General features: G+C 45.6%; 1 protein-coding gene across 8 annotated transcripts in view; it reads left to right on the top strand.

Annotated features, from left to right (window-relative positions):
- SPTAN1 (spectrin alpha, non-erythrocytic 1) overlaps nucleotides 1–23830 on the top strand; it is a 103927-nt gene that overhangs the window by 45379 nt on the left and 34718 nt on the right. For 5 of the 8 annotated variants that reach the window (XM_063936459.1, XM_063936455.1, XM_063936458.1 and 2 more), the window contains 21 exons: nucleotides 7019–7159; nucleotides 7606–7752; nucleotides 7850–7983; nucleotides 8478–8622; nucleotides 8711–8865; nucleotides 9187–9322; nucleotides 10954–11055; nucleotides 11516–11653; nucleotides 11740–11850; nucleotides 12201–12278; nucleotides 12383–12538; nucleotides 12798–13002; nucleotides 13082–13263; nucleotides 13825–14068; nucleotides 14162–14284; nucleotides 15450–15667; nucleotides 15748–15840; nucleotides 15933–16067; nucleotides 16161–16309; nucleotides 17644–17703; nucleotides 19840–20038. In XM_063936459.1, coding sequence (XP_063792529.1) covers nucleotides 7019–7159; nucleotides 7606–7752; nucleotides 7850–7983; nucleotides 8478–8622; nucleotides 8711–8865; nucleotides 9187–9322; nucleotides 10954–11055; nucleotides 11516–11653; nucleotides 11740–11850; nucleotides 12201–12278; nucleotides 12383–12538; nucleotides 12798–13002; nucleotides 13082–13263; nucleotides 13825–14068; nucleotides 14162–14284; nucleotides 15450–15667; nucleotides 15748–15840; nucleotides 15933–16067; nucleotides 16161–16309; nucleotides 17644–17703; nucleotides 19840–20038 — 3051 coding nt within the window. The remainder of the gene's footprint in view (nucleotides 1–7018; nucleotides 7160–7605; nucleotides 7753–7849; nucleotides 7984–8477; nucleotides 8623–8710; nucleotides 8866–9186; nucleotides 9323–10953; nucleotides 11056–11515; nucleotides 11654–11739; nucleotides 11851–12200; nucleotides 12279–12382; nucleotides 12539–12797; nucleotides 13003–13081; nucleotides 13264–13824; nucleotides 14069–14161; nucleotides 14285–15449; nucleotides 15668–15747; nucleotides 15841–15932; nucleotides 16068–16160; nucleotides 16310–17643; nucleotides 17704–19839; nucleotides 20039–23830) is intronic. The other 3 variants (XM_063936461.1, XM_063936460.1, XM_063936456.1) reach the window with 1 other exon arrangement.

Genomic DNA, 23830 nt, shown 5'->3' with positions numbered 1-23830 from the left:
ACACGAGCCCACCGCTGGGAAACACGAGGCACATAGCGCTCTACGATACCCGCTGGGGGCCCACACGCTGCGCTGCCGCTGTAATAAGCTAAAAGAGCAGGCAGCCATTACAGGGGGGACAATAATAATGTCGCAGAGAAATACTGCAGCAGCAGAGGAGATTGTTACAGTATAATCAGTGAAAGTTGTACCAGCACGGTGATTATATGTATAAGTTAGCAGGGCAGACATTTTTAACATGCTTCCTGTGTTTTCCTGCTGTGATTCCAGAACGTTCCTGCCTTACATCTCTACACCACCGGAAGGCGCAGGGGTGTTAGTGGGAATTTGGGATCAAATTTCTTAGTACTGGCCACGTGTATTGCACTGGGCCAGATATATATACAGAGCCACCTTATTGCTATTTTACTGAGTCGTGCAGGTGTCTGTTTTTTGTGTATTGTATTGTCTGTCGCCATGAGTAAGGCACCAGCAAAAACTAAAAAGCATATTTGCAAAGTATGTGGCAGTGTGTTACCGGATGCATCTACCACATGTAACGTTCAGAATACCATTTCTGCTCCGGTTTTGCAACCAATTTCCTCACCGGACCCTCCGTGGGGTATGTTAGTAAATGTACTGGAGAAATTTCAGACAGAAATGACCGCTGCTCGTCTGGAGCGAGAAACGTTAAGATCTGAGTCTAGGGTGAGACCGCCAGAACTACCGGAGGCGTCTCAGCCTTGCGTACGGTCCAAATCCATTTTGGGCAAACGGGATAATTTTCATATGTCTTATGATTTTCCAGTGTCTGCTATGTTGCATTCTGACGATTCCATCCCAGACCTCACGGAACACGATGAGGGGGAGGAGGGCGAAGTGGAGTCAGATGGCGAGGATGTTAACAGTTCCGGCATTGATGATCTCATCAGAGCGGTACGGCAGTCGCTAAGGTTTCCTGAAGCTGAGCAGCCTCTCACCAATGATCAGGTCGTATTTACTAAACGACGGAAGACGCCAGTAAGTTTTCCTGTGTCGGATTCTCTAAATCAGATGTTAGTAGAAACAAGACAGAATCCAGATAAACGGTTTTCTATACCTCGCAGATTTAAGTCTAGTTATCCGTTTCCAGACTCGGTAACGTGTACATGGGAGAATCCACCAATAGTTGATTCTTCAGTGTCAAAGCTTACCAAGAAATTAACCATACCAGTGCCATCAGCTACTACGCTTAAAGATCCTTCAGATCGTAAGATAGAAACTATGCTAAAATCCATGTATGTAGCAGCAGGTGTGATGCTAAGACCTGGATTGGTTGGCATTTGGGTCACTAAGGCGCTCATAATATGGCTTACAGAACTCAAATCTGCTTTACATGACGAAAACCTGATAATTCAGGTAAATCAAATGATTGAGGCTGTAGAGTATCTCTGTACAGCGTCTACTGACGTCTGTCAGCTCACTTCTCGTATTTCATCTTCGCTAGTTACGGCACGAAGAGCACTCTACCTGCGTACTTATCAAGCGGAGGCAGAGGTCAAACGAAGTATAGAGGCGTTGCCTTACGATGGCAAGAAGTTGTTTGGTCCAGAATTGGACGCATGGATTAAGGAGGCTACGGGAGGTAAGTCTGTGTTCTTACCAGTGCCTCCACCTGCGCCAAGAAGAAGGTACGCTGGACCTTCGTTCAAATCCTTTAGATCTCAGCCCTTTCGAGGACGTGGCAGAGGATCAGCCACGCCTGCTAGACGTGGTCGAGGACGTGGTTTCCATCAAACCAACACAACTCGCCAAGACGCTAAGGTTACCGACAAGCCAGTGGCATGACGGCCTACCAGCCCATCTCGGTTCTCCAACTGTGGGAGCACGCCTTCAGACGTTCCATGGGGCGTGGTTCCACACATCCGCGGAGGGCTGGATTCGCAATTTAGTGTTAAAAGGTTACAAAATAGAGTTCGACTGTCTGCCGCCTCTGCGGTTTTTCAAGACAGGCTTGCCTCTGTCGGACGACAAGAGGACAGTTTTGCAAATTGCCATTCAGTCCTTACTGGATTCGGCAGTGTTGATTCCGGTCCCTGTACACCAACAGGGTCAGGGTTATTATTCAAGTCTATTTGTGGTCCCGAAGCCGGATGGCTCAGTCAGACCAATATTGAACTTAAAGGGCCTCAATCAGTACGTAACTTACTACAGATTCAAAATGGAGTCTCTACGGTCGGTGATTGCGGGGTTAGAGACCAAGGAATTTATGATTGCGCTAGACCTCAAGGATGCGTACTTACACATTCCAATTTGGCAGCCTCATCAGAAATTCTTACGATTTGCAATACGCCAGAACCATTACCAGTTTCAGGCTCTGCCGTTTGGCCTGTCATCAGCGCCTCGGGTATTCACCAAAGTAATGTCTGTGATGATAGCTCACCTCAGATCCCTGGGAGTGACAATAGTTCCGTATTTAGACGATCTGCTCATCAAAGCTCCGTCTCCACAGATACTTACCCAACATGCGCTGCTAACTTACAATGTACTGGTTCACCACGGTTGGATTGTAAATTTCAAGAAATCACATCTGATTCCGTCTCAACGCCTTCAGTTCCTAGGTATGATTCTCGATACGGTCAATCAAAGGATTTACCTACCACAACAAAAAGTACAAATGCTACGCCATCTAGTACAATTAGTACTCAAACCACGCACAGTGTCGGTACACTTGTGCATTCGCCTGTTAGGCACAATGGTGGCAGCTTTCGAGGCGCTTCAGTTCGGAAGATTTCACTCTCGTCCATTTCAGCTGAACGTGCTTGCCCAGTGGTCGGGCTCGCATCTGCAGATTCACCACAGAGTGAGGTTGTCACCAATAGCAAGAGTTTCTCTGCTATGGTGGCTCAAGGAACACAATTTAACCGCAGGAAGACGGTTCGGAGTTTGCAATTGGATAATTCTAACTACGGACGCCAGTCTCAGAGGTTGGGGAGCGGTAATTCAAAATTGTCAGCTCCAGGGTCTCTGGGCGGATCACGAGAAATTGCTGTCTATAAATGTTCTAGAACTCCGCGCAATTTACAATGCGCTACGACAAGCAGTGCACATGATTCGCTCTCAGCCTGTCCAAGTGCAGTCAGACAATGCGACGGCGGTCGCATACATCAACAAACAAGGAGGAACGAGAAGCCGCATGGCAATGCGGGAAGTAGCTCGAATCCTCAATTGGGCGGAATGCCACCAGGTGATATTGTCGGCCGTGTTCATTCCGGGAGTGGACAACTGGGAAGCGGATTATCTCAGTCGTCGGGATTTTCACCCAGGCGAATGGTCATTAAATCCAGAAGTGTTTCACATGTTGGTTCAGCGATGGGGTTATCCTCAGGTGGACCTGATGGCATCTCGACACAATCATCAAACGCCCCAGTATGTGTCCAGAACAAGAGATCCAAAGGCAGTCGCGGTGGATGCTCTCACTGTCGCGTGGCCGTACAGTCTTGTGTATCTGTTTCCACCGTTTCCGCTGCTCCCTCTGGTGCTAAAACGGATCAAAAGAGAGTCGCTCACAGTCATACTAGTGGCGCCTCATTGGCCTCGGAGAGCTTGGTTCTCGGATCTTCGAGGATTACTCGCAGACGATCCGTGGCCGCTCCCGATACGTCCAGACCTGTTACAACAGGGTCCGTTTCTTTACCCCGATTTAGCGCGGCTGCGTTTGACGGGGTGGCTGAGACCGCCCTCTTAAGAAGAGAGGGCATTCCAGATTCAGTTATACCAACCATGTTACGAGCTAGAAAGCCGGTTACGGCAGCTCATTATTACAGAATATGGCGTGCCTATATAGGTTGGTGTGAAGCTCGGAAATTTCCGACATCAGCTTTCAAGTTATGCCGCCTTTTGTTGTTTCTACAAACAGGCTTAGATGGAGGATTGCGTTTATCTACACTAAAGGTGCAGGTATCTGCTTTGTCAATTTACTTTCAAAGACGATTGGCTCTATTGCCGTCTATACGCACTTTTCTCCAAGGTGTACTCAGGGTACAGCCTCCATTCATACCACCTACAGCGCCATGGGACTTGAATCTGGTTTTGGAGTTCTTACAGTCTTCATATTTTGAACCCTTACAACAAGTGGATATAAAGTTTCTCACTTGGAAAACAATTTTTCTCTTAGCCTTAGCTTCCGCAAGGCGTGTTTCGGATTTGGGTGCCTTGTCATGCAAGCCACCGTATTTGGTGTTTCATGATGACAGAGCGGAACTTCGGACGAATCCCGCCTTCTTACCAAAGGTAGTGTCATCTTTTCACATCAATCAACCAATAGTAGTTCCTGTGTTGACAGCACATTCTGGAACTCTGGATGTGGTTCGCGCATTACGCGTTTATGTATCCCGAACGTCTTCAGTTCGTAAGACGGATACGTTATTTGTTCTCTATGATGCTGCCAAGATGGGTTGGCCAGCATCTAAACAAACTTTATCCAGATGGATAAAACTGACCATACGCCAGGCTTACCTTCATGCTAGGTTACAACCGCCTACGTCAGTAACCGCTCATTCCACACGTTCTGTGGGAACTTCATGGGCAGCTGGTCGTGGGGCTTCTGCGACGCAGCTTTGCCGGGCGGCTACATGGTCTTCCGTGCACACGTTTGTGCGCTTTTACAAGTTTGATACTTTTGCGGCATCAGCATCTAGCTTTGGCCGCCTAGTTTTACAAGTGCCAAACAGCTCTCCCGCCCACGGGGGAAGCTTTGGTACGTCCCAAGAGTACTCCAGTGACCCCTAGTGGATGATAAAGAAAATAGGATTTTGGTACTTACCAGGTAAATCCTTTTCTTTGAATCCATAGGGGGCACTGGACGCCCACCCAGAGCAGTTTTACCTACTTGTGGTTAGTTCTGAGGATCTTATGGTAACACACTTTCACCGGCTGGTTCAAGTTACAAGTGCTGGTTAGGGTGTCAACTGTTAGTTGTCAGTAACGTTATGTGTTAACTTCGTTATTGTCAGTTATGTTATATGTAATACTCCATTATTAACCTCTCTTAATTCCTGTTCGGCTCAGTAAAAAACACTGAGTAAGTGCTCAGGGATATGGAGGGGTGGAGTGTTACTAATTTAAATATTCAGTGCTGTTTCCTGCGGAAGCCCGTCCATATCCCAAGAGTACTCCAGTGCCCCCTATGGATTCAAAGAAAAGGATTTACCTGGTAAGTACCAAAATCCTATTTTTTCATTCTGACAGGGCGGAATTGAGGACTCGTCCTCAATTTCTACCTAAGGTGGTTTCTGCATTTCACATGAACCAACCTATTGTGGTACCTGCGGCTACCAGGGACTTAGAGGACTCTAAGTTGCTTGACGTTGTCAGGGCCTTAAAAATATGTTTCCAGGACGGCTGGAGTCAGAAAATCTGACTCGCTGTTTATCCTGTATGCACCCAACAAGCTGGGTGCCCCTGCTTCTAAGCAGACGATTGCTCGTTGGATTTGTAGTACAATTCAGCTTGCACATTCTGTGGCAGGCCTGCCACAGCCAAAATCAATAAAAGCCCATTCCACAAGGAAAGTGGGCTCATCTTGGGCGGCTGCCCGAGGGGTCTCTGCTTTACAACTTTGCCGAGCAGCTACTTGGTCAGGGGCAAACACGTTTGCTAAATTCTACAAATTTGATACCCTGGCTGAGGAGGACCTGGAGTTCTCTCATTCGGTGCTGCAGAGTCATCCGCACTCTCCCGCCCGTTTGGGAGCTTTGGTATAATCCCCATGGTCCTTACGGAGTCCCAGCATCCACTAGGACGTCAGAGAAAATAAGATTTTACTTACCGATAAATCTATTTCTCGTAGTCCGTAGTGGATGCTGGGCGCCCATCCCTAGTGCGGATTGTCTGCAATACTTGTATATAGTTATTGTTACAAAAATTCGGGTTATTATTGTTGTGAGCCATCTTTTCAGAGGCTCCCTTGCGTTTATCATACTGTTAACTGGGTTCAGATCACAAGTTGTACGGTGTGATTGGTGTGGCTGGTATGAGTCTTACCCGGGATTCAATATCCTTCCTTATTATGTACGCTCGTCCGGGCACAGTATCCTAACTGAGGCTTGGAGGAGGGTCATAGGGGGAGGAGCCAGTGCACACCACCTGATCCTTAAGCTTTTATTTTGTGCCCTGTCTCCTGCGGAGCCGCTATTCCCCATGGTCCTTACGGAGTCCCAGCATCCACTACGGACTACGAGAAATAGATTTATCGGTAAGTAAAATCTTATTTTTTTTTAATTTAACTTTTCTTTATTGAAGCAGTAGAACACAACATATGTAATTCTGTGTGGATAAAACATTACATATAGTGAAGTACATCAGAAGTTCCAATACATAGTATGAAAGAACGAAGACACGTATAAGGATGACAAATATATCCTACAATAAAGAATATATGACATAGGAAGGGTCAGGAGTTATGGCAATCAGACTAAGCTTGTTAAATGGAGAGGGGAGGATCTTGGAGAAACTCTAGTGCTTACACTTAGTTAATAAATAAAATATGAGGGGTTATCCCACCCTACAATACGACATCCTATATACTGAGAGAGAGGAAAATACAAATGACAAAGCGAACCTTTTGAGGGCAAGCACAATATAAATGGAAAGTGTCTATGCACAGTAGTTGAACAGGTAGTCTTTAATTGAAGTTTTGGTATCCAGTGGCATGCTGAGATTTGTGGTTCTATCAGAGCTACAAGCTGCCTGACTATGAGGTAATACAGCAAACTTTGCATTAACTGAAGGCAGACGGGATATATTAAACTTGTATACCTTAGCTTAGGTGCATGGATGTTTCTTACTGTGTGAATATAATAATAATATTATTATGACCTAAATTCTTGGTTAATGTGGCGGAAACATTAGGAAACGTCCAGCTGTCTTTCGGCACTCTCACAAGGTGTTTAAGTTGCTCTGTGTTTCTATTCCCCTCATTGAATGTTGGGTTCTCCCCTCCTCTAGCTCTTTGTCTCGGAGAGCAGCCAATAATTGGTCTCCTCCTGTTCTGTTTCAGGTACGTTTAGTAGAGCTGCACCGTCTATGGGAGCAGCTGCTCTTGAAAATGCAGGAGAAGGGGATCAAACTGCAACAGGCCCAGAAGCTTGTCCAGTACCTGCGGGAGTGTGAGGATGTTCTAGATTGGATCAATGACAAGGTACCCCAAGCATTTTCTAAAAGGGGCGGCCGCACACACACACAACTTTATTGTCATACCTGCAACGTACCCTATGCATTCCTCAAATAAGCAGGCATACAATTCATTATAATCTATGTAAGGTACCCCAAGCAGTCCAAAAAGCAGAGGGCACATAAATGGTTTATACCAAGTACATCATGCTATCTTATGGACTGGAGAGTTAATGCTTCGCCTTGGAATGTCCGCTTCACTCACATTTCTCCTTCATCCACTAGGGGTAGCTGGATGGATAATTGTTCGTAATTCCGCTCGCTAATGCACAACATTTGTTAAATATGAATGTCCGATAGTGATTTTATTTGATGGTGCTCAGTATGGAACATACATTGAGTGTGCCATTAATTTGTATTCTACATATTGTCAACCATCTTGCTGCTTTGAGTAATTTATGTTGCACAAATTAGGAAGCAATTGTTACATCGGAAGAGCTGGGACAAGACCTGGAGCATGTAGAGGTCCTGCAGAAGAAGTTTGAAGAGTTCCAGACTGATCTCGCAGCTCACGAAGACCGGGTTAATGAAGTGAACCAGTTCGCAAGCAAGTTAGCCCAGGTGATGAGTCCTGCAAGCTCCTGGTCCTTTACCTAGATTGTTAAAGTCAAAGACATTACACTGACTCACCTCACCCCCATATTCTTTCTGGTCACAGGAGGAACATCCAGAACTTGACTTAATAAAAACCAAACAAGATGAAGTCAACAACAGCTGGCAGCGCTTGAAGGGGCTGGCCCAGCAGAGACAGGGAAAGCTGTTTGGAGCTGCGGAAGTTCAACGCTTTAACAGGTACGACTTGATTAAAGGGAAACCAAACCATTCATTAGCGGTGTAAACTGGATGTAGTTCTGGAGAGATGTGTATTGGATCTAAAGGGGTTGGAATAAAAGGATGGGTGATGGATCTTTTGAGAAGTTTATGCTGTACTGCAGTGCACCTCCTAAACTACATCTCCACCCATCGATGTAAGCTATTAGTTGACCAACCATTCTCAAGTGTCGGGAGTAGATGTGGAACTAGCTGTGCTCTACCCAGACCGTGGAGATCATACCAAGGCGTTGTGCACTTGCACTTTGTGAATGACCTCAAGTATAATTTATCTGCATATTTACCATGGCTTCCTAAAGCAGTATAGCACTGTCCCTGCTGACATACTGTATGTTCTTACATACTTGTTCATGTTGATTGATGTATGTTGCTGGGTTAGGCTGTGAATCTCGTCCAGTGTCTTTGTAGACTGCTGCAGTCTGTACTAACCTTGCCCTCTCCATTCTTCACTCTAGAGATGTAGATGAAACCATTGGCTGGATCAGAGAGAAGGAGCAGCTGATGGCATCAGATGACTTTGGCCGTGATCTTGCAAGCGTGCAAGCCCTTCTGCGTAAGCACGAGGGTCTAGAGAGAGACCTGGCCGCCCTAGAGGAAAAGGTATGCTGGTTTTCATAGGGGTTTGGATGTTGACTGACGGGGATGTTGTGCAAATGCAGTTGATTTATCCTCGCTTTTCTTTGCACAGGTGAAAGCTTTGTGCACAGAGTCAGATCGTCTGCAGGAGTCTCATCCTCAGAACGCTCCTCAGATCCAGGTGAAAGGGAAGGAGCTTCTCTCAAATTGGGAGCAAATTCGCACACTGGCAGCGGAACGCCATACACGTCTCAATGACTCTTACAAGTGAGTGATGAAAACAGTTACACCATTATTGATTAAGTTACATTTAGGCAACGTGGCCCTGTGGGGTATATTTGCCCTTAGCAAACAGATTCTAGCTGTTATCTTTGAGAAGCAACTAGATAAATGATATGTGGAATCTCATTGGTTGCTATGGGCAACATCTCCACAACATAAAATCACACCATAGTAAATATACCCCTGTGTGTTCGGTAAATTACATGATTTGGCAGCCTGTAATGATATACACAATACAATGGTAGAAGACCTAGAACGTGATACCGGCCGTGTCCCTGCGTCTCACTGATGCTCTTCTCTTCTCAGGTTGCAGAGATTCCTTGCAGATTTCCGAGACCTGACCAGCTGGGTGACTGAAATGAAGGCACTGATCAATGCGGATGAGCTCGCCAATGACGTGGCCGGAGCAGAGGCTCTTCTTGATAGACACCAAGAACACAAGGCAAGTAGGGAGCTGATCAGCTACATCAATAAGTCCTACTGTTGCCTTCATAGATGATCTAAAAGGGAATCCATGTCTCTTTCAAAAGCTGATTGTACTTTTTAAGCTAGTACATGGGGGGTCATTCCGAGTTGATCGCTCGCTGACTATTTTTGCAGCGCAGCGATCATGTAAAAAAAAAAGGGCAAAACTGCGCATGCACCGCAATGCGCACACGTGTTGTACGGGTACAAACGGCATCGTTGCTGTGCAATGCTTCTAGCGACTAATCAATTGGCACAGCCGAATGCAAGGAGATTGGCAGGAAGAGGGCATTTATGGGTGTCAACTGACCGTTTTCTGGAAGTGGTAGGGAAAACGCAGGCATGACCATGCGTTTGCAGGGCGGGTATCTGACGTCAAGTCCGGGACCTCCGTCGCTGGAATCATTGCACAGGATAAGTAACTACGTGGCTGGTCTTGTTTTGCACAAAATGTTTTTGTACCGCTCGGCTGCACATTCGATCGCAGACTTGCAAAGCGAAAATACACTCCCCCGTGCGCGGCGACTATGCGTTTGCACGGCTGCTAAAAGTAGCTAGCGAGCGATCAACTCTGAATGGGAGCCGTTATGTCAAGTGGGCACTAAATGTAATGATACAGCTTGTTTCACCTGAAAACCCATCTTAGTATCCAGACTTGTATAGGTAATATTACTGATACCCTTCTGGATCACAGGGTATTTGTGAGAGACAAGAAAGAAAATAAACTCTTCGTTTCGGGGCACTACTTATGTACAATTATAAAATCCTTTATTCCAAAATAAAATTAGTTCCATAAGACATACAACAAGATTTGATATAAATCTTCTTTCAGCAATAATCATTGGGATATCCAGTCAAGAGAAATATTGCTGCGATCATGGTGAATACTATTGCTCCGTAGCTGAATGCAAATAATACTCTTATCTGCAACTAGTTACAATGACGCCCAGACAAAGGGATTATATACACCAGTCTGTTCAGTGTTTTGCTTGCAGTTTAATCAAAGCAGATGTCTTGTCCACGTACGTTTCCTGCACATCTGAATACAGCTATGATTAATGTACATTGGGGGTCATTCCGAGTTGATCGCTAGCTGCCGTTGTCCGCTGCGCAGCGATAAGGCTAAAAATCGGCATTTCTGCGCATGCACGACGTACGGCACAAAGACTTTTGTGGCTTTGCACAGGTTCTACCAAAGTTTTTAGTCGCACTGACGGCCACAAGAAGATTGACAGGAAGAGGGTGTTTCTGGGTGTCAACTGACCGTTTTCAGGGAGTGTTTGCAAAAACGCAGGCGTGGCTGGGCGTTCGCTGGGCGGGTGTATGACGTCAAATCCAGACACGAATAGACTGAAGTGATCGCAAGCGCTGAGTAGGTTCAGAGCTACTCAGAAACTGCACAAACTGTTTTTGCAGAGCTTGGCTGCACATGCGTTCGCACTTCTGCTAAGCTAAAATACACTCCCCAGTGGGCGGCGGCATAGCGTTTGCACGGCTAAAACTAGCCAGCGAGCGATCAACTTGGAATGAGGGCCATTATGTCTTGCCCACGTACGTTTCCTGCACATCTGAATACAGCTATGATTAATTTTTTATTTTATTTTTTAGGGTGAAATTGATGCTCATGAAGACAGTTTTAAAGCTGCTGATGCTGCAGGACACGCCCTGCTGAGTGCCGATCACTACGCTTCTGATGAAGTCCGTGAGAAGGTATAATACCTCTGGAATTGTTCTAGGTCAGAGGCGATCTGTAGCTCACCAGCTGTCATGGAGTTTGCTAAGTTGGGACTTGTAGAGCTGGATTTATTCTGTTAAGCATTAATTATATGGCACCTACATACTACATGGCACTTTAGAAAATTTTATAGAATAATCATTCACATCCATCCCTGCCCTATACATTTTAATTTGTCGAAAACCAATATGTCATTAGAGTGTGGGAGGAAACTGGAGCACCTTTAGGTGAGGACATACAAACTCCCACACACTTGTGGTCTTGAGTAGATCCGATCAAGGACCCCAGTCCTGTGGGGTGGAAATAATCCTTGTCCATGGTAACATATTGGATAACCACAGGTTGTCCAGCTTTCTACAAAATATATAGAATTACTGTATCTCTTGTTTTCTGGGGCTCTCTGTTACCAAGAACAATCAATTTGATTCCTCCTAGCTGACTATCTTGGCAGAGGAGAGAACCACCCTCCTAGAGCTGTGGGAGCTTCGCAGACAGCAGTATGAGCAGTGCATGGACCTTCAGCTCTTCTACAGAGACACCGAACAAGTGGACAACTGGATGAGCAAGCAGGAGGTTAGAGTCCTCGATCATTCAGCTTAAATGGGGATCTTCAGGATAAAAGTCTTGTTTCTGACCTTCTCTGGCTCTTTGTGTAACAGGCTTTCCTGCTCAACGAGGACCTGGGAGATTCTCTGGACAGTGTTGAAGCACTGTTGAAGAAACACGAGGACTTTGAAAAATCCCTTAGCGCCCAAGAGGAGAAGATCACGGTATGATGCATTCAAGTTACTTTTTTTCCACTTAAACGTTCCATTAATCAAAAGTAGTGTACAGTATGATTTTTCTTTTTAATCTGGAGTAATCCGCTGTAAAGTCTACAGTAAATAACCTTGCTCCCACTAGACCTGAGAAGGTATTAGACGTCCTTGGGGAATTCTGTGATCATAGGTGGCTTCTAATATTTTCTTTATGTAACAGTAGTATGTATTGTTTAGTTAGAAGGCGCTAAATATCCTTACAATCAGTAAAAGGGGCTTCTTCCCTCTTGAACAAATTAGTACTTAATCTTTGTGCCTTTGTACTTTAAAATATGTTAATGGAGGTGTTTTACCATTTGTAGGCCCTGGATGAATTTGCCACAAAACTGATTCAAAATAATCACTATGCAAAGGATGATGTCGCTACTCGCAGAGACGCGGTAAGGCAGTTCTACATGGTCTACAGTGTCTGGGCAGGCGGTGTACGTTCATGGTCCTCCTATCCACATTTATCATCCTCATTGCCTTTTTTTTTTTTTCTCAGCTCCTCAGTCGCCGTAACGCACTTCACGAGCGTGCTTTGTACCGCCGTACTCAGCTGACGGACTCCTTCCACCTGCAGCAGTTTTTCAGAGACTCTGACGAGTTGAAGAGCTGGATTAATGAGAAGATGAAGACTGCTACTGATGAGGCATACAAGGTGAGGACATGTGGAAAGCTGTGGCTTCCTGAGCACCATACTCATGGTCATGCAACCTGTGATGCTCCAGCCGTTAAGCAACCCAGCATGATTAGATTGTTCTGCAATGACTGGAGAACCACAGAATTCCTACAGCTGTTGTAGAACATTGACTCTTCTACGTCTGTCGCTTTGTTTTGCCTCGAGTTGGCTGGTAGGATCTATCTATGGTGTTTCAGATGCTGGCAAAGTAACCTTCTGCTTGTCTGTCTTCACGCAGGATCCATCCAATCTCCAGGGTAAAGTTCAGAAGCACCAGGCTTTTGAGGCTGAGCTCTCTGCTAACCAAAGCCGCATTGATGCTTTGGAGAACTCCGGACAGAAGTTGATTGACGTCAACCACTACGCATCTGATGAGGTGGCAGCCCGTATGAATGACGTGATCACTTTGTGGAAGAGGCTTTTGGAGGCCACAGAACTGAAAGGTTTGACCTACTGACCTTAAGAGCACAAGCAATGGACCTTAATGATTTGAGACTAATTTTTTTGCCCATTCATTTACAGGTATAAAATTGCGTGAAGCCAACCAGCAACAACAATTTAACAGAAACGTGGAAGACATCGAGCTGTGGCTGTATGAGGTGGAGGGGCATCTAGCTTCCGATGATTACGGGAAAGACTTGACCAATGTGCAAAACCTTCAGAAGAAGCATGCTCTGCTGGAGGCTGATATTGCAGCTCACCAGGTATTGAACATGTTCTTCTAGTCAAGGACGACAAAAAGATTTATTTTTAATTATTCATGGTTATTTATAGAACGCACACATATGCCGCAGTACTTTAAAGAGAATATTTTGCCATTCATATCAGTCCCTGCCCAAGAGGAGCTAAGTCTGTTCCCTACCACATGTACACACACCAGGGTTAATTTTTGTTGGAAGGCAAGTAACTTACCAGTGTGATTTTGGGAGGAAACTGGAGTACCCACTCAAGCATGTGAAGAATATACAAACTCAACACCGTTGGGGTCCTGGTGGGAATTGAACCCAAGACCTCAGTGCTGTGAGGCAGTAATTCTACCCATGACAACATCCATGCATATTTATTAATGAAAGTATGCAAAGCAATACATTTTGTTAGAGCCTGGTACTCCCCCTTTTTCTTTATCATCCATTGGGGACAATGGGAAGAGGATCATGGGGTTTAGTGAATGCTAGCAGTTGGTTCGCAAACTATTGGCATACAAAAAATTAGCTAGTAAATAGTTCCAGCATTATGGAATATACAACTTTCTGATATCCCTGCAGGATCGTATAGATGGAATCACCATCCAGGCTCGTCAGTTCCAGGAGGCTGGCCACTTTGATGCAGACAATATCCGGAAGAAACAGGAGGCCTTGGTTGGCCGATATGAGGCTCTGAAGGATCCTATGGTTGCTCGCAAGCAGAAACTGTCTGACTCTCTGCGCCTGCAGCAGCTTTTCCGGGATATTGAAGACGAGGAGACTTGGATAAGGGAGAAAGAGCCTATTGCAGCCTCTACCAACAGAGGTAACAGTTGGCGGTTTTTGACATGCTTTCCATTGATTATCGTACAAGCTAGGCTTACAGCATACCCAAACTCATCCTGTAATCTTGTCTCAGGCAAGGATTTGATCGGTGTCCAGAACTTGCTTAAGAAACACCAAGCTCTGCAAGCTGAAATAGCTGGACATGAACCTCGCATCAAAGCCGTCACACAGAAGGGAAACAATATGATTACTGAAGGTAAACCCATTACATAAAGCACAACATGAAGTGTGAGATCTTCCCTAAATATGGACCCATTGCTTGTGACAGCTAGAACGTTCCCATATTTTAAAGGCATGAGGGACATGGTCACTCCCAAACTTTAGCTTCTACTCCCTTGCACCTGTGTAGTGGGGTAGCATAACACAGGAGATATGTCATGTGGGAGTAAGCTTTCCTGCATGAAGACAGCTCTTATGTTGTCTGGACTTTGAAGGTGGACACCTCTTCTGCACACATCTCACACTGGAACCGGCTGTCAGCCTCTTGTTCCAGTTCATTGGCCAAAAACTATTTCAAACTGTTCTTGTCGATTACTTTTCCACATGCAATGTTAGTATGGAGGGCTGACTTCCATTTACAAACGGCCAGTCCTAGAGGCACCACTATTGGTCTCTGTCTGTTACTACCGCGGACTGCGGTGTTCGTACAGAAGATTGCCTTCCACTGACGGGCAACAAGTCCCAGTAGCATCACTATTGGGTGTTCCTCTGTAATCTTCCCAACTGCTACCATTGGCAATCTTCTGCTCCCCCACAAACCAGCGTTCTTTGGTGGACAGGTAGGCACACTTGAGGAGCATGACAGGACCAAAGCTGAGTGTGCATAAAGTAGCTACAACATTTCCTGTCTTAACAGATTTACCAGGAAAGTTGTGACTATGGTGGGCAATCCCGGGATTGGTCTTGGTTGGATCCTGGGATTTAGGGCCAAAAACGGACGGGATTCAGTCCTAGGATTGGAATCTCCAATCCCAGGGATTGAGGGATCAGCGTTGAGTGTCCACAGGATGCTCAGACGCTGCCCGGCTTTCTTCTTCCGGCTCCCCAGTGCAGCGTGAGGTCACACGCCGCTGGGAGCCACCAGGAGAGAGCGGATGATGTTGCCCGCCCGCCCCTGGTATATGGTGAGTTATGTGTGTGGGGCGGGGCGAGGGGGCGGCCACATAGTTGAAAGATTCCCGGGATTGGCTATTTTTCAGTCCCGATACCCCGGATTGAAAAAATAGCCCGGGATTGGCTTCCCTAGTTGTTACATTGGTCTGATCATAAAGGTATAAAATGCCTGCAGTTAATGAGGTGGTAATGTCTTGCTTGTCTGAGGCATTTCCTCACCTGTCCCTGTCCTGGTCTCTCACACACAGGACACTTTGCTGCTGATGAGGTGAAGGTGAAGTTGAGGGAGCTGAACGATAAGTGGGGATCTCTCCGGAATAAGGCGTCCCAGCGCAGGCAGGACCTGGAAGACTCCCTGCAGGCCCAGCAGTACTTTGCTGATGCGAATGAAGCAGAGTCCTGGATGAGAGAGAAGGAGCCTATTGTTGGGAGCACAGATTACGGCAAAGATGAAGACTCTGCAGAGGTACCCACGTCATCTGAGTAACAAAACAGTGTGTTGTTGGTTGGTGTGACAGCATTACCAGTCTGTTTCCTTGCTTCCAGGCTCTTCTGAAGAAGCATGAGGCTTTGATGTCCGATCTCCGAGCATATGGAAGCAGCATTCAGTCTTTGAGGGAGCAGGCCCAGTCTTGCAGGGTAAATGTATAAGTAATGTGTAGCATAGGTTATAAGTAAAGACGTGTAACGTTTCATCAGCTGCATGTTCTGACCTCCTAATCCACTTGCAGCAACAAGTTGCGCCAACAGATGATGAAACCGGGAAAGAGCTGGTCCTTGCGCTCTACGATTACCAGGAGAAGAGCCCACGGGAAGTGACCATGAAGAAGGGCGACATCCTAACTCTGCTTAATAGCACTAATAAGGTAACCTGTTGGTAAACAGTACTAAGAAGATCTTTGTGTTACTGAACCTCTATCAAAGAGCCAACCAGAGGAATGATGTGTTGTGTCCTCCAGGATTGGTGGAAGGTGGAAGTGAATGACCGCCAGGGTTTTGTCCCTGCTGCGTATGTGAAGAAGTTGGATCCCGCACAGTCGGCTTCTCGCGAGAACTTACTAGAAGAACAAGGCAGCATTGCACTACGGCAGGAGCAGATCGATGGCCAGTAAGATGTTTTTAATATACTGTGGGTCTACTATGAGTGGAGAATCCATAAGTGACCTTCTAGAATGTATACTTAGAGGTTGAAGCTCCCAAATGTAGATTTTATGCTTTCATTGCAAACGTTCTACATATTGTCCTTCCCTACTTTGCCCATCTTCCTGACATGACTTGCATGGTGTAATATTCACAGCCATAAAATCACAAATCCTTTTGTCTCCAGATATAAATTCACCCTTCACTCACTTGTGTCCTAACTCCTCATTTCCTGATCTGCTCTGTGGATAACCTGAATATAATTTGCATCCACCAATCATGTTCTGACACAGATCATTGTAAAGTGTTAATATGCATCTTGTTTGCGTTTGATCTTCTATATACACTACTGTGTCTTCCATGGGGAAAAGTATCACATTTTAAGAAAACTATATGTTGGCCTGTTCCTGGTGCATAAAACAAGGATGCTTCCACGTTCACAAGTTGGTTCGTTAAAGAAAATTCAAGTTTAAAATAAAAAATCGATGCATTATGTATTGGTTTGTGACCAGCACATTAGCGCCATGCAGAGTCTGCATGAGGTACTGCATCCCAGGGGTATTGCCGCAAACCACTAGCAGTGGAAGTATACTTGTTTTATTCAGTTGCCAGAAGCAAGGTAAACAACTGTGTGATAGTTTCAGATTAATGGGGATGTCCTTTTTAATGAATGTTTTTTTAATTTTTTATTCGTTAGTCTAGTCCTCCGATAACAAGCTCTTTCATAATACATCCGTAGAACAATGACTTGGCAGCTGTATAGTGCTAGTGTTTGCGATCTGTAAGGCAAATATCTGACTAAGGGGGAGATGTACTAAGCAGTGAAAAGAGTGGAGAAGTTGCCCATGGCAACCAATCAGCTGCTCTGTGTAAGTTTATAGTGTATAAATTATAAATGTTACTTCAGTGCTGATTGGTTGCCATGGGCAACTTCTCCACTGGCTCCCTTCTCCACTCTTTTTGCTGCTTAGTACATCACCCCCTTATTGCTGTGGGTTATAGCACAGGCTCCTTTTACCAACAGTTGCCAGTGTCCCGGAGTATGGTGGTCATCCTCTTCCTGCGGAACCAGTGACCTCTTTATTTCCATTCTATTATGAAGGTCCTTGTTATATGGAGGGGCGCAGCATGGCGCGTTAAAGCGTCGGCTAATACGGACACCCCTGTAATCTTTGAAAATACTTCACCCCGTACTCTGCACTCCCTTCTAATACAGCTCATGGACTGAGCAGCACCTTCTCCCCTGTTAATCACATTAATAGTCTGCATGCCTTTTGCTGTGCTCCCCTCTTGTCTGTGCAGGCCTCTCATACCTAAGGAAGCTGGCAGTGTATCTCTGCGTATGAATCAGGTTGAAGAACTGTGAGTAGACTCGTTCCACTGTAACCGATTTCTCTCTTCTAGCCCTAAATGGCAGGATTTAAAGCTGTCCACACGTTGCAATATTGTGTCTCCATTTAGACCACATTTACCAACAATTACCTTGTATATTGGCATCTGTACATTTATGGTTGAAAGTCAATTCTGTCCCTGACTGCAAACATAATGGGCTTATACAAGTATCACCCAACCATACAACTGCGGCTCATGCAGAATTATGCCGTACATTATTAAGTTACAAAGACTCTAATAATGAGACCGTAATAAGATTTCTACTCCGCTTTGGGGAACGGTACAAGTTTGGTTATGGAACTCCACAATTTCCACAGGTCTTGACCAGCAGACTAGCTTAAGGTTCTTGGCACCTCCATGTGCAGTCCAGGATGAACCTGCCAATGAAAGCTGTGGAGCTCCTTTAATAGTCAGATTCTATAATACACCACACCTAACTACTATCGAGGTAACGCCATAAACTGACTAGTACTAAGCAACAAACGTTACATAATAGAACAATATAATTAGATATTTGATTCAATAGCACACCGTGGACAACTTCAAATCTGCTATCTGATCATTCACAATAAACTCTTCCAAACTATACACAATAAACCTACGCAACAGGCTGTAAAGTTACTGGTGATTTAACTCTGATTAGCTAGTAGAAAAGCTAAATGATGTCCAGATGGAAGGTAGATGGTCTATAGGTCTAGGACCAGTAAGTAGACGGTCGACAAGGTCAAACGGTCAACGGTTAAATGGTCAAAAGATTGGTGTATGGATTTTCATGATTATTTGGTTTGGGATTAGACACTTGGAGGATTAGGCTGCTGGAGGGGCGGGTTAGAGTTGGACATGGGGGGACAGATAGGATTAGGGTTAAAATGACCTAACAGAAGTGACCTTTTGACCCTATCAACAATCTGGTGTGGCCCTGTTGACTATATATGCACTGTCGCTCTTTTAATCCACACCCAACCTAAACATGCCTATATCGCCATAGTGTTTCTATGAAATGTTTAATACAATCCTATTGATGTATCATGATCTGGGCGTTCAACCTAATCATGCAACTGCCTGATCTTTGTAGCCATCTTCATGTGTTGGTCCACTAGAAACCAATCATTCAGAGATCAGACCAATTGTAAAGTGTACGGCCAGCTCCTAGCATTGGTGCATGTACCTGAAGCATTGTAGTTTGACTCCCAAGTATATACTCCCAATTAATACAAATGGCCTTCGTTTGTAGGGTTGTGGTAATGCTTATTGCTTTCACTTGTCACTTACTAGCCATTACCTTCTTGAGACTGGTAACCTATAATGGAAAGAATGTAAAACTTGTTTAGTGTCCCCTAATGGTTGCGGCAGTTCTGTGGGCTGAACCTGATTCCGTCACTTACTCACAAATGTCTAGTGATCTCACTGAAGCAGGAGGGCCTTGGCTAGTGTTTTGCTAGTTAATAACTTCCTGTAGATTGTATTGCCTTAATTAACATTCTGAAGGGCCCTACACACTGGCAGATAATACTGCACGACATGAACGTTCTCGTTCATCGTTGGTGCCCCGTCGCTTATGCATGCAGGCCAATATGGACGAGATTGTCCATATTAGCATGCATTGCTATGGCGCTGGGTGATGGGGGGAGTGAAGAAACTTCACTTCCCCCCCCCGCCGCCGGGTCTGCCGTATCTGCGGTCGGGCAGCTCGGCGACGGGTCACCCAGTCTGTAGGGCCCTTAAGCCTTTGCCACTCTTCTCTGGTAAGCTGGTCTTTTAGTTACATCGCCTGTATGCCCTTATACATTTTGAAAGCTATAAAATCCAGAGTGTGCCATAAAATGAATTCTCCTTGGCTGCCTAAAACTAGCAGAACTTCAGATCTTAAATCATATTCGTTTTTGGCTACTTTTTTAGAGGTTCTTCCGTTAGAAACTAACAGGGGTTTCAGATATTCTTATTACACACTTAGGTCAGTGGGAAGCAGATATGACTCAACTCAATATCTAACCAAGTTATACAATTATCAGTATCACTGTGCTGGACATTGGTTCGACCATAACATGGCAATGGGGTTGTCCTCTATCCTACACCTAAATTGATGAGTGCACTCCTTCTGTCTAGATACCACAACATTCTGGAGATGGGAGAGAAGCGTAAAGACATGCTGGAAAAGAGCTGCAAGAAGTTCATGGTGTTCCGGGAGGCCAATGAGCTGCAGCAATGGATTAATGAGAAGGAAGCTGCGCTCACCAATGAGGAAGTGGGAACGGATCTGGAGCAGGTGGAAGTGTTACAGAAGAAGTTTGATGATTTCCAGAAGGTAAATTTTAATCTTTCTCCTGTCTTTCTTTTAATGTGTAATCAAAGTCCCTTAAGGCATCCTTGGAGAAACCCTAGACTCTGATATCCCTACAATTGGCAGGGTTCGATGGAAATGATCTTTCTCTTTCATCCACTAGGGGACACTGGAACATCCATTTACATTAGGGGTGTGAAGCTTGTAACCGGAGGTGTGGCACAATCTAAAATTAGCATTGTGTGCACAGCTGGCTCCTCCTCCTTCACATCCCTCCTCCCTCAGTTTGGAAAATTGTGCCAGGAGGAAAGAAGCACAATATGGGAGCTCTGCTCCATGAAGACAATTTATTTATTTTATTTATATTTTTTTTGTTTTTGTTTTATACTGGCCCAATCCCTCCTACTAAAAGGAGGGTGCAGGCCTTAACACAGAAAGAAAGACGATGCCCAATCCCACCTAAATGGAAGGAGGGTGCAGGCTTGCCTAACAAAAGAAAGGACTACGTCCACCTAGTAAAAGGAGGACAAGTGTCTGCAGTGTAGAGAGACAAGGATCCCAGCTAAAGGGATTTAGATCTCTCAACTGGAGGAGGACGCAGATGTCGTGAGTACTGGTGGTAACAGAAGCGCTAGTTTCTTAGCTCCACACACTGCTACCATCTGACTAATTCTAATAGCCAACAGCACAGCGTCACCCGCTTCCAACCCTCCCTCCCTCCCTGCAAGGCTTGTAGACGCGGCATACATTGCTCTCCCTGCGTCCCCTCTTCAGTGAGGTAGTTTTTCTTTTTTCTTTACACTCTGATTTCCCCTGTTAACAGCGGTGGGAAGATCATTGTAGCCACAGCAGGGGTAGCAGCGATTCAACAGGGCCGCGCTAACAGATTTCCAGCGTAGGTAGAACAAACGAGCATCCCCCTCCCGCCGCCTCACAGAGACACTGTCAAGGCCAGCTGCAGCCGCCACTTCCCGCTCCTCCGCGGCACACGCGGCGAGGTAACTCCGCGGTGTAGCATATGGAGGAGATCGGTGTTGTGTGGGCGGCGGGGTGGGTGGTGGCTCATGCGGCAGAGGCGTCTCGCGGTGGGACGCGCCGTGACAGGCGGCCACGGTAGACTAGGGGCTCCATCGTTTCCTAACGTGGAGCAGGTCAACTTACCAGCGCTGGGACATTAGGAGCTCCGGCGGGCACAGGGTACCCGTGTTAATGTAGTGATCTGTCAAAAATGTTTCAGATGCGGCCATTTTTCGAAAACAAAAAGGCGCCAAACGTCACTGTTAACAAGGGGGAGGCTAGGGAACACGACCCCTCTTAGTGGGGACATGATGTCTAGCCAGTCAGAATAGGGGGTGGGGTCTTATATTAAAATATGAGTGCTCCCTCTACCTATAAAAATTCTGGCCTGGTAAAGGTACAGAGAATTTTGCTCCCTCTTCTGGTGAATAGTGGTCATTGCTGAATAAGATCCTCCTGTATATAAATCCTAGATCTTTATGCTTTCTATTTTCAAGGACTTCTATTTAAAAGATCCTGTGAAAATAAAGGGATGCAACTGAACATCAACCCCGCTCATACAAGCTGATTCACAGTTGGATGCAAGGGTTGTAAGACGGCTGGTATATAGAAAATAATAATAATAATAATTTAATTTTAAAGATTCAGCCGGCCAGGTAAAGGTTACCTTTTGCTACCATCATCCCTACGGTCTTTCTCTACCTAAATAAAAGGGTGAAAGTACCGCTTAATATTCGGTATGTGGATGTCTGCTGCTCCAGTCAAAAGCACCAGCCAAGCACGCTAGACCAGATTGCGTTTGCAGAACACGCTCAACATCAGGTTAACTCCACCCACACATACAGAAACGAATGTGCGTAAGGCAGTTAAGAGACCTCTTCCTTTTATACCGGAAGGAGGAAGAGGGTTTTTCTCATTGATACAGAAGAAGGTGAGTTCAGTGAATAGAACCTCAGCGCCGGTTTTCCAGAAAAGGACACGGCAATCTCAAGTCTTGAGTCTTTACTTGAGGCGGTAATGGAGACCCTACAGGGCCAGAAGAATTGGGATTGTTCGAATCCCAAAAGCCGCGTTCAGTAGTGTTTCCCATTCCTAAATCCCTCCAATCTCAAATGGAGGAGACTTGGGAACCCCCTGACAAACATTTTCAATTTCCCAAAAAAAAAAAAAAAAAAGGGGTCTCAAGTAACTACTAAAGTTATAGCTCAGTGGGCTAATGCCTACCAAGCACTAGGTCCTAGGTTCAAGTCCAATACTGGACCGGAGATTGTTATTTATATATTTATATATATATCCCTTGCCTAAGGGTGTAATAGTTGAGGGGGAGAATCCACCAGTAGTGGATCCTTCCCTAGGAAGGCTGTCGAAGAAAAAAACAATCTTACCAATACTTAAGGTGATGATTTTACAGACACGGCCTTAAAGGCAAATTTTGGTAGCAGCAGGTGCAGCACAGAGACCTGCGATCGCCTGAACTTGGGTCTACGGGCCATGGGAGCATGGTCTGACCGTATTGTACAGGCTATTAAGGAGGAAGATAGCTTAGAAAAGATTACACAACTGGCGGAACACAGACGTGAATCTGCTTCATACTTGTGTCAAGACTCAAAGGATATTAGCAGGATAGAATCGCGCATCTCCGCATCGGCCATATCGGATTTTATGAGAATGGCAGGGAGACTCTGACACCATGAGGGCGGTAGAATCCACCCCTTTTGGGGGCGAGATGCTTTTCGGTCTAGAGTTGGACAAGTGGATTTCGCAGGCTACTGCGGGGAAATTCACCTTTATGCCTACGCCTTATACAAGAACCACTCCACAGGTTCGGAGAGGTTATTTGGGACCAGTTTTTTTTATTTATTTAGATCACTGTCCTTTTTGAGCCCGGGGAAGAGGTTTAGGTACACAAGTACGTGGGGGCCGAAGACCGCTCACAGTCAGCAACCAGAAAGCAGGATAAACCTGACAAAACCGTGGCATGATAACCTAACAGCTCCCCTGGGGTCCCCGTTGGTGGGCTCACGTCTGAAAGGTTTTAGGGACATCTGGGCCAAAAACCTCACCAGGCCTTTACATAAACAACATAATCTCCTAACAAACTGGATTTTCACAGAGACCTCACAGTCAGTTTGTTTACAACGGAATTGCCTCACCACCCTCAGAAGGCATACAGGAGGCATGTGTGCATATCCAAATCTGGGATCCTCACCAGGCTGAGGTACGGTTCGCACTGGTGACGGATCATTACCAGTTCTGGACTTTGCCATTAGGTCTATCATCAAAGAGAGCCAGTAACCTAGGGGTTAGGCATGCTGACTGCCAACCCAGAGGTCCTAGGTTCAAGCTCCACTATGGGCTGTGATTATATTTATTAACAAATCTTTACGACGACCATGGCAATCAAGGTTGCAGGATTGAGTTTGTTGAGTTTCACGATTGTACCTTATCCTAGACAAGGATGTTCAGACATCTCATCTATTTCTCATGCAACATGGGTGGATTGTAAATTTCCAGAAATACAACCTCATGCCAACTCAACGGATTCAATTCTTCAGTCTCCTCTTGGACACGGTAGAAGTGTTCCTACCAGAGAGCGAGGTCCAGGTCCTGCAGAGCTTAGTGGCTCAGGAACTGCGGACACACATGTTTTCGCTACACCTCTGTGTGCATCTTCGCGGGGCACTGGTGGCATCGTTCGAGGCTCTCCAATACGGCAGACTTCATTTTCGACAATTCCAGATAAACCTCATTGCTTAGGGAGCAGGTTTGCACTGGTTTATACATCGAAGAATCCGGCAT

The sequence above is a fragment of the Pseudophryne corroboree genome, chromosome 8 (genome assembly GCF_028390025.1).
Source record: "Pseudophryne corroboree isolate aPseCor3 chromosome 8, aPseCor3.hap2, whole genome shotgun sequence".
NCBI classification, from domain to species: Eukaryota; Metazoa; Chordata; class Amphibia; order Anura; family Myobatrachidae; genus Pseudophryne; species Pseudophryne corroboree.
This window is presented reverse-complemented; position numbering and strand designations above follow the sequence as displayed.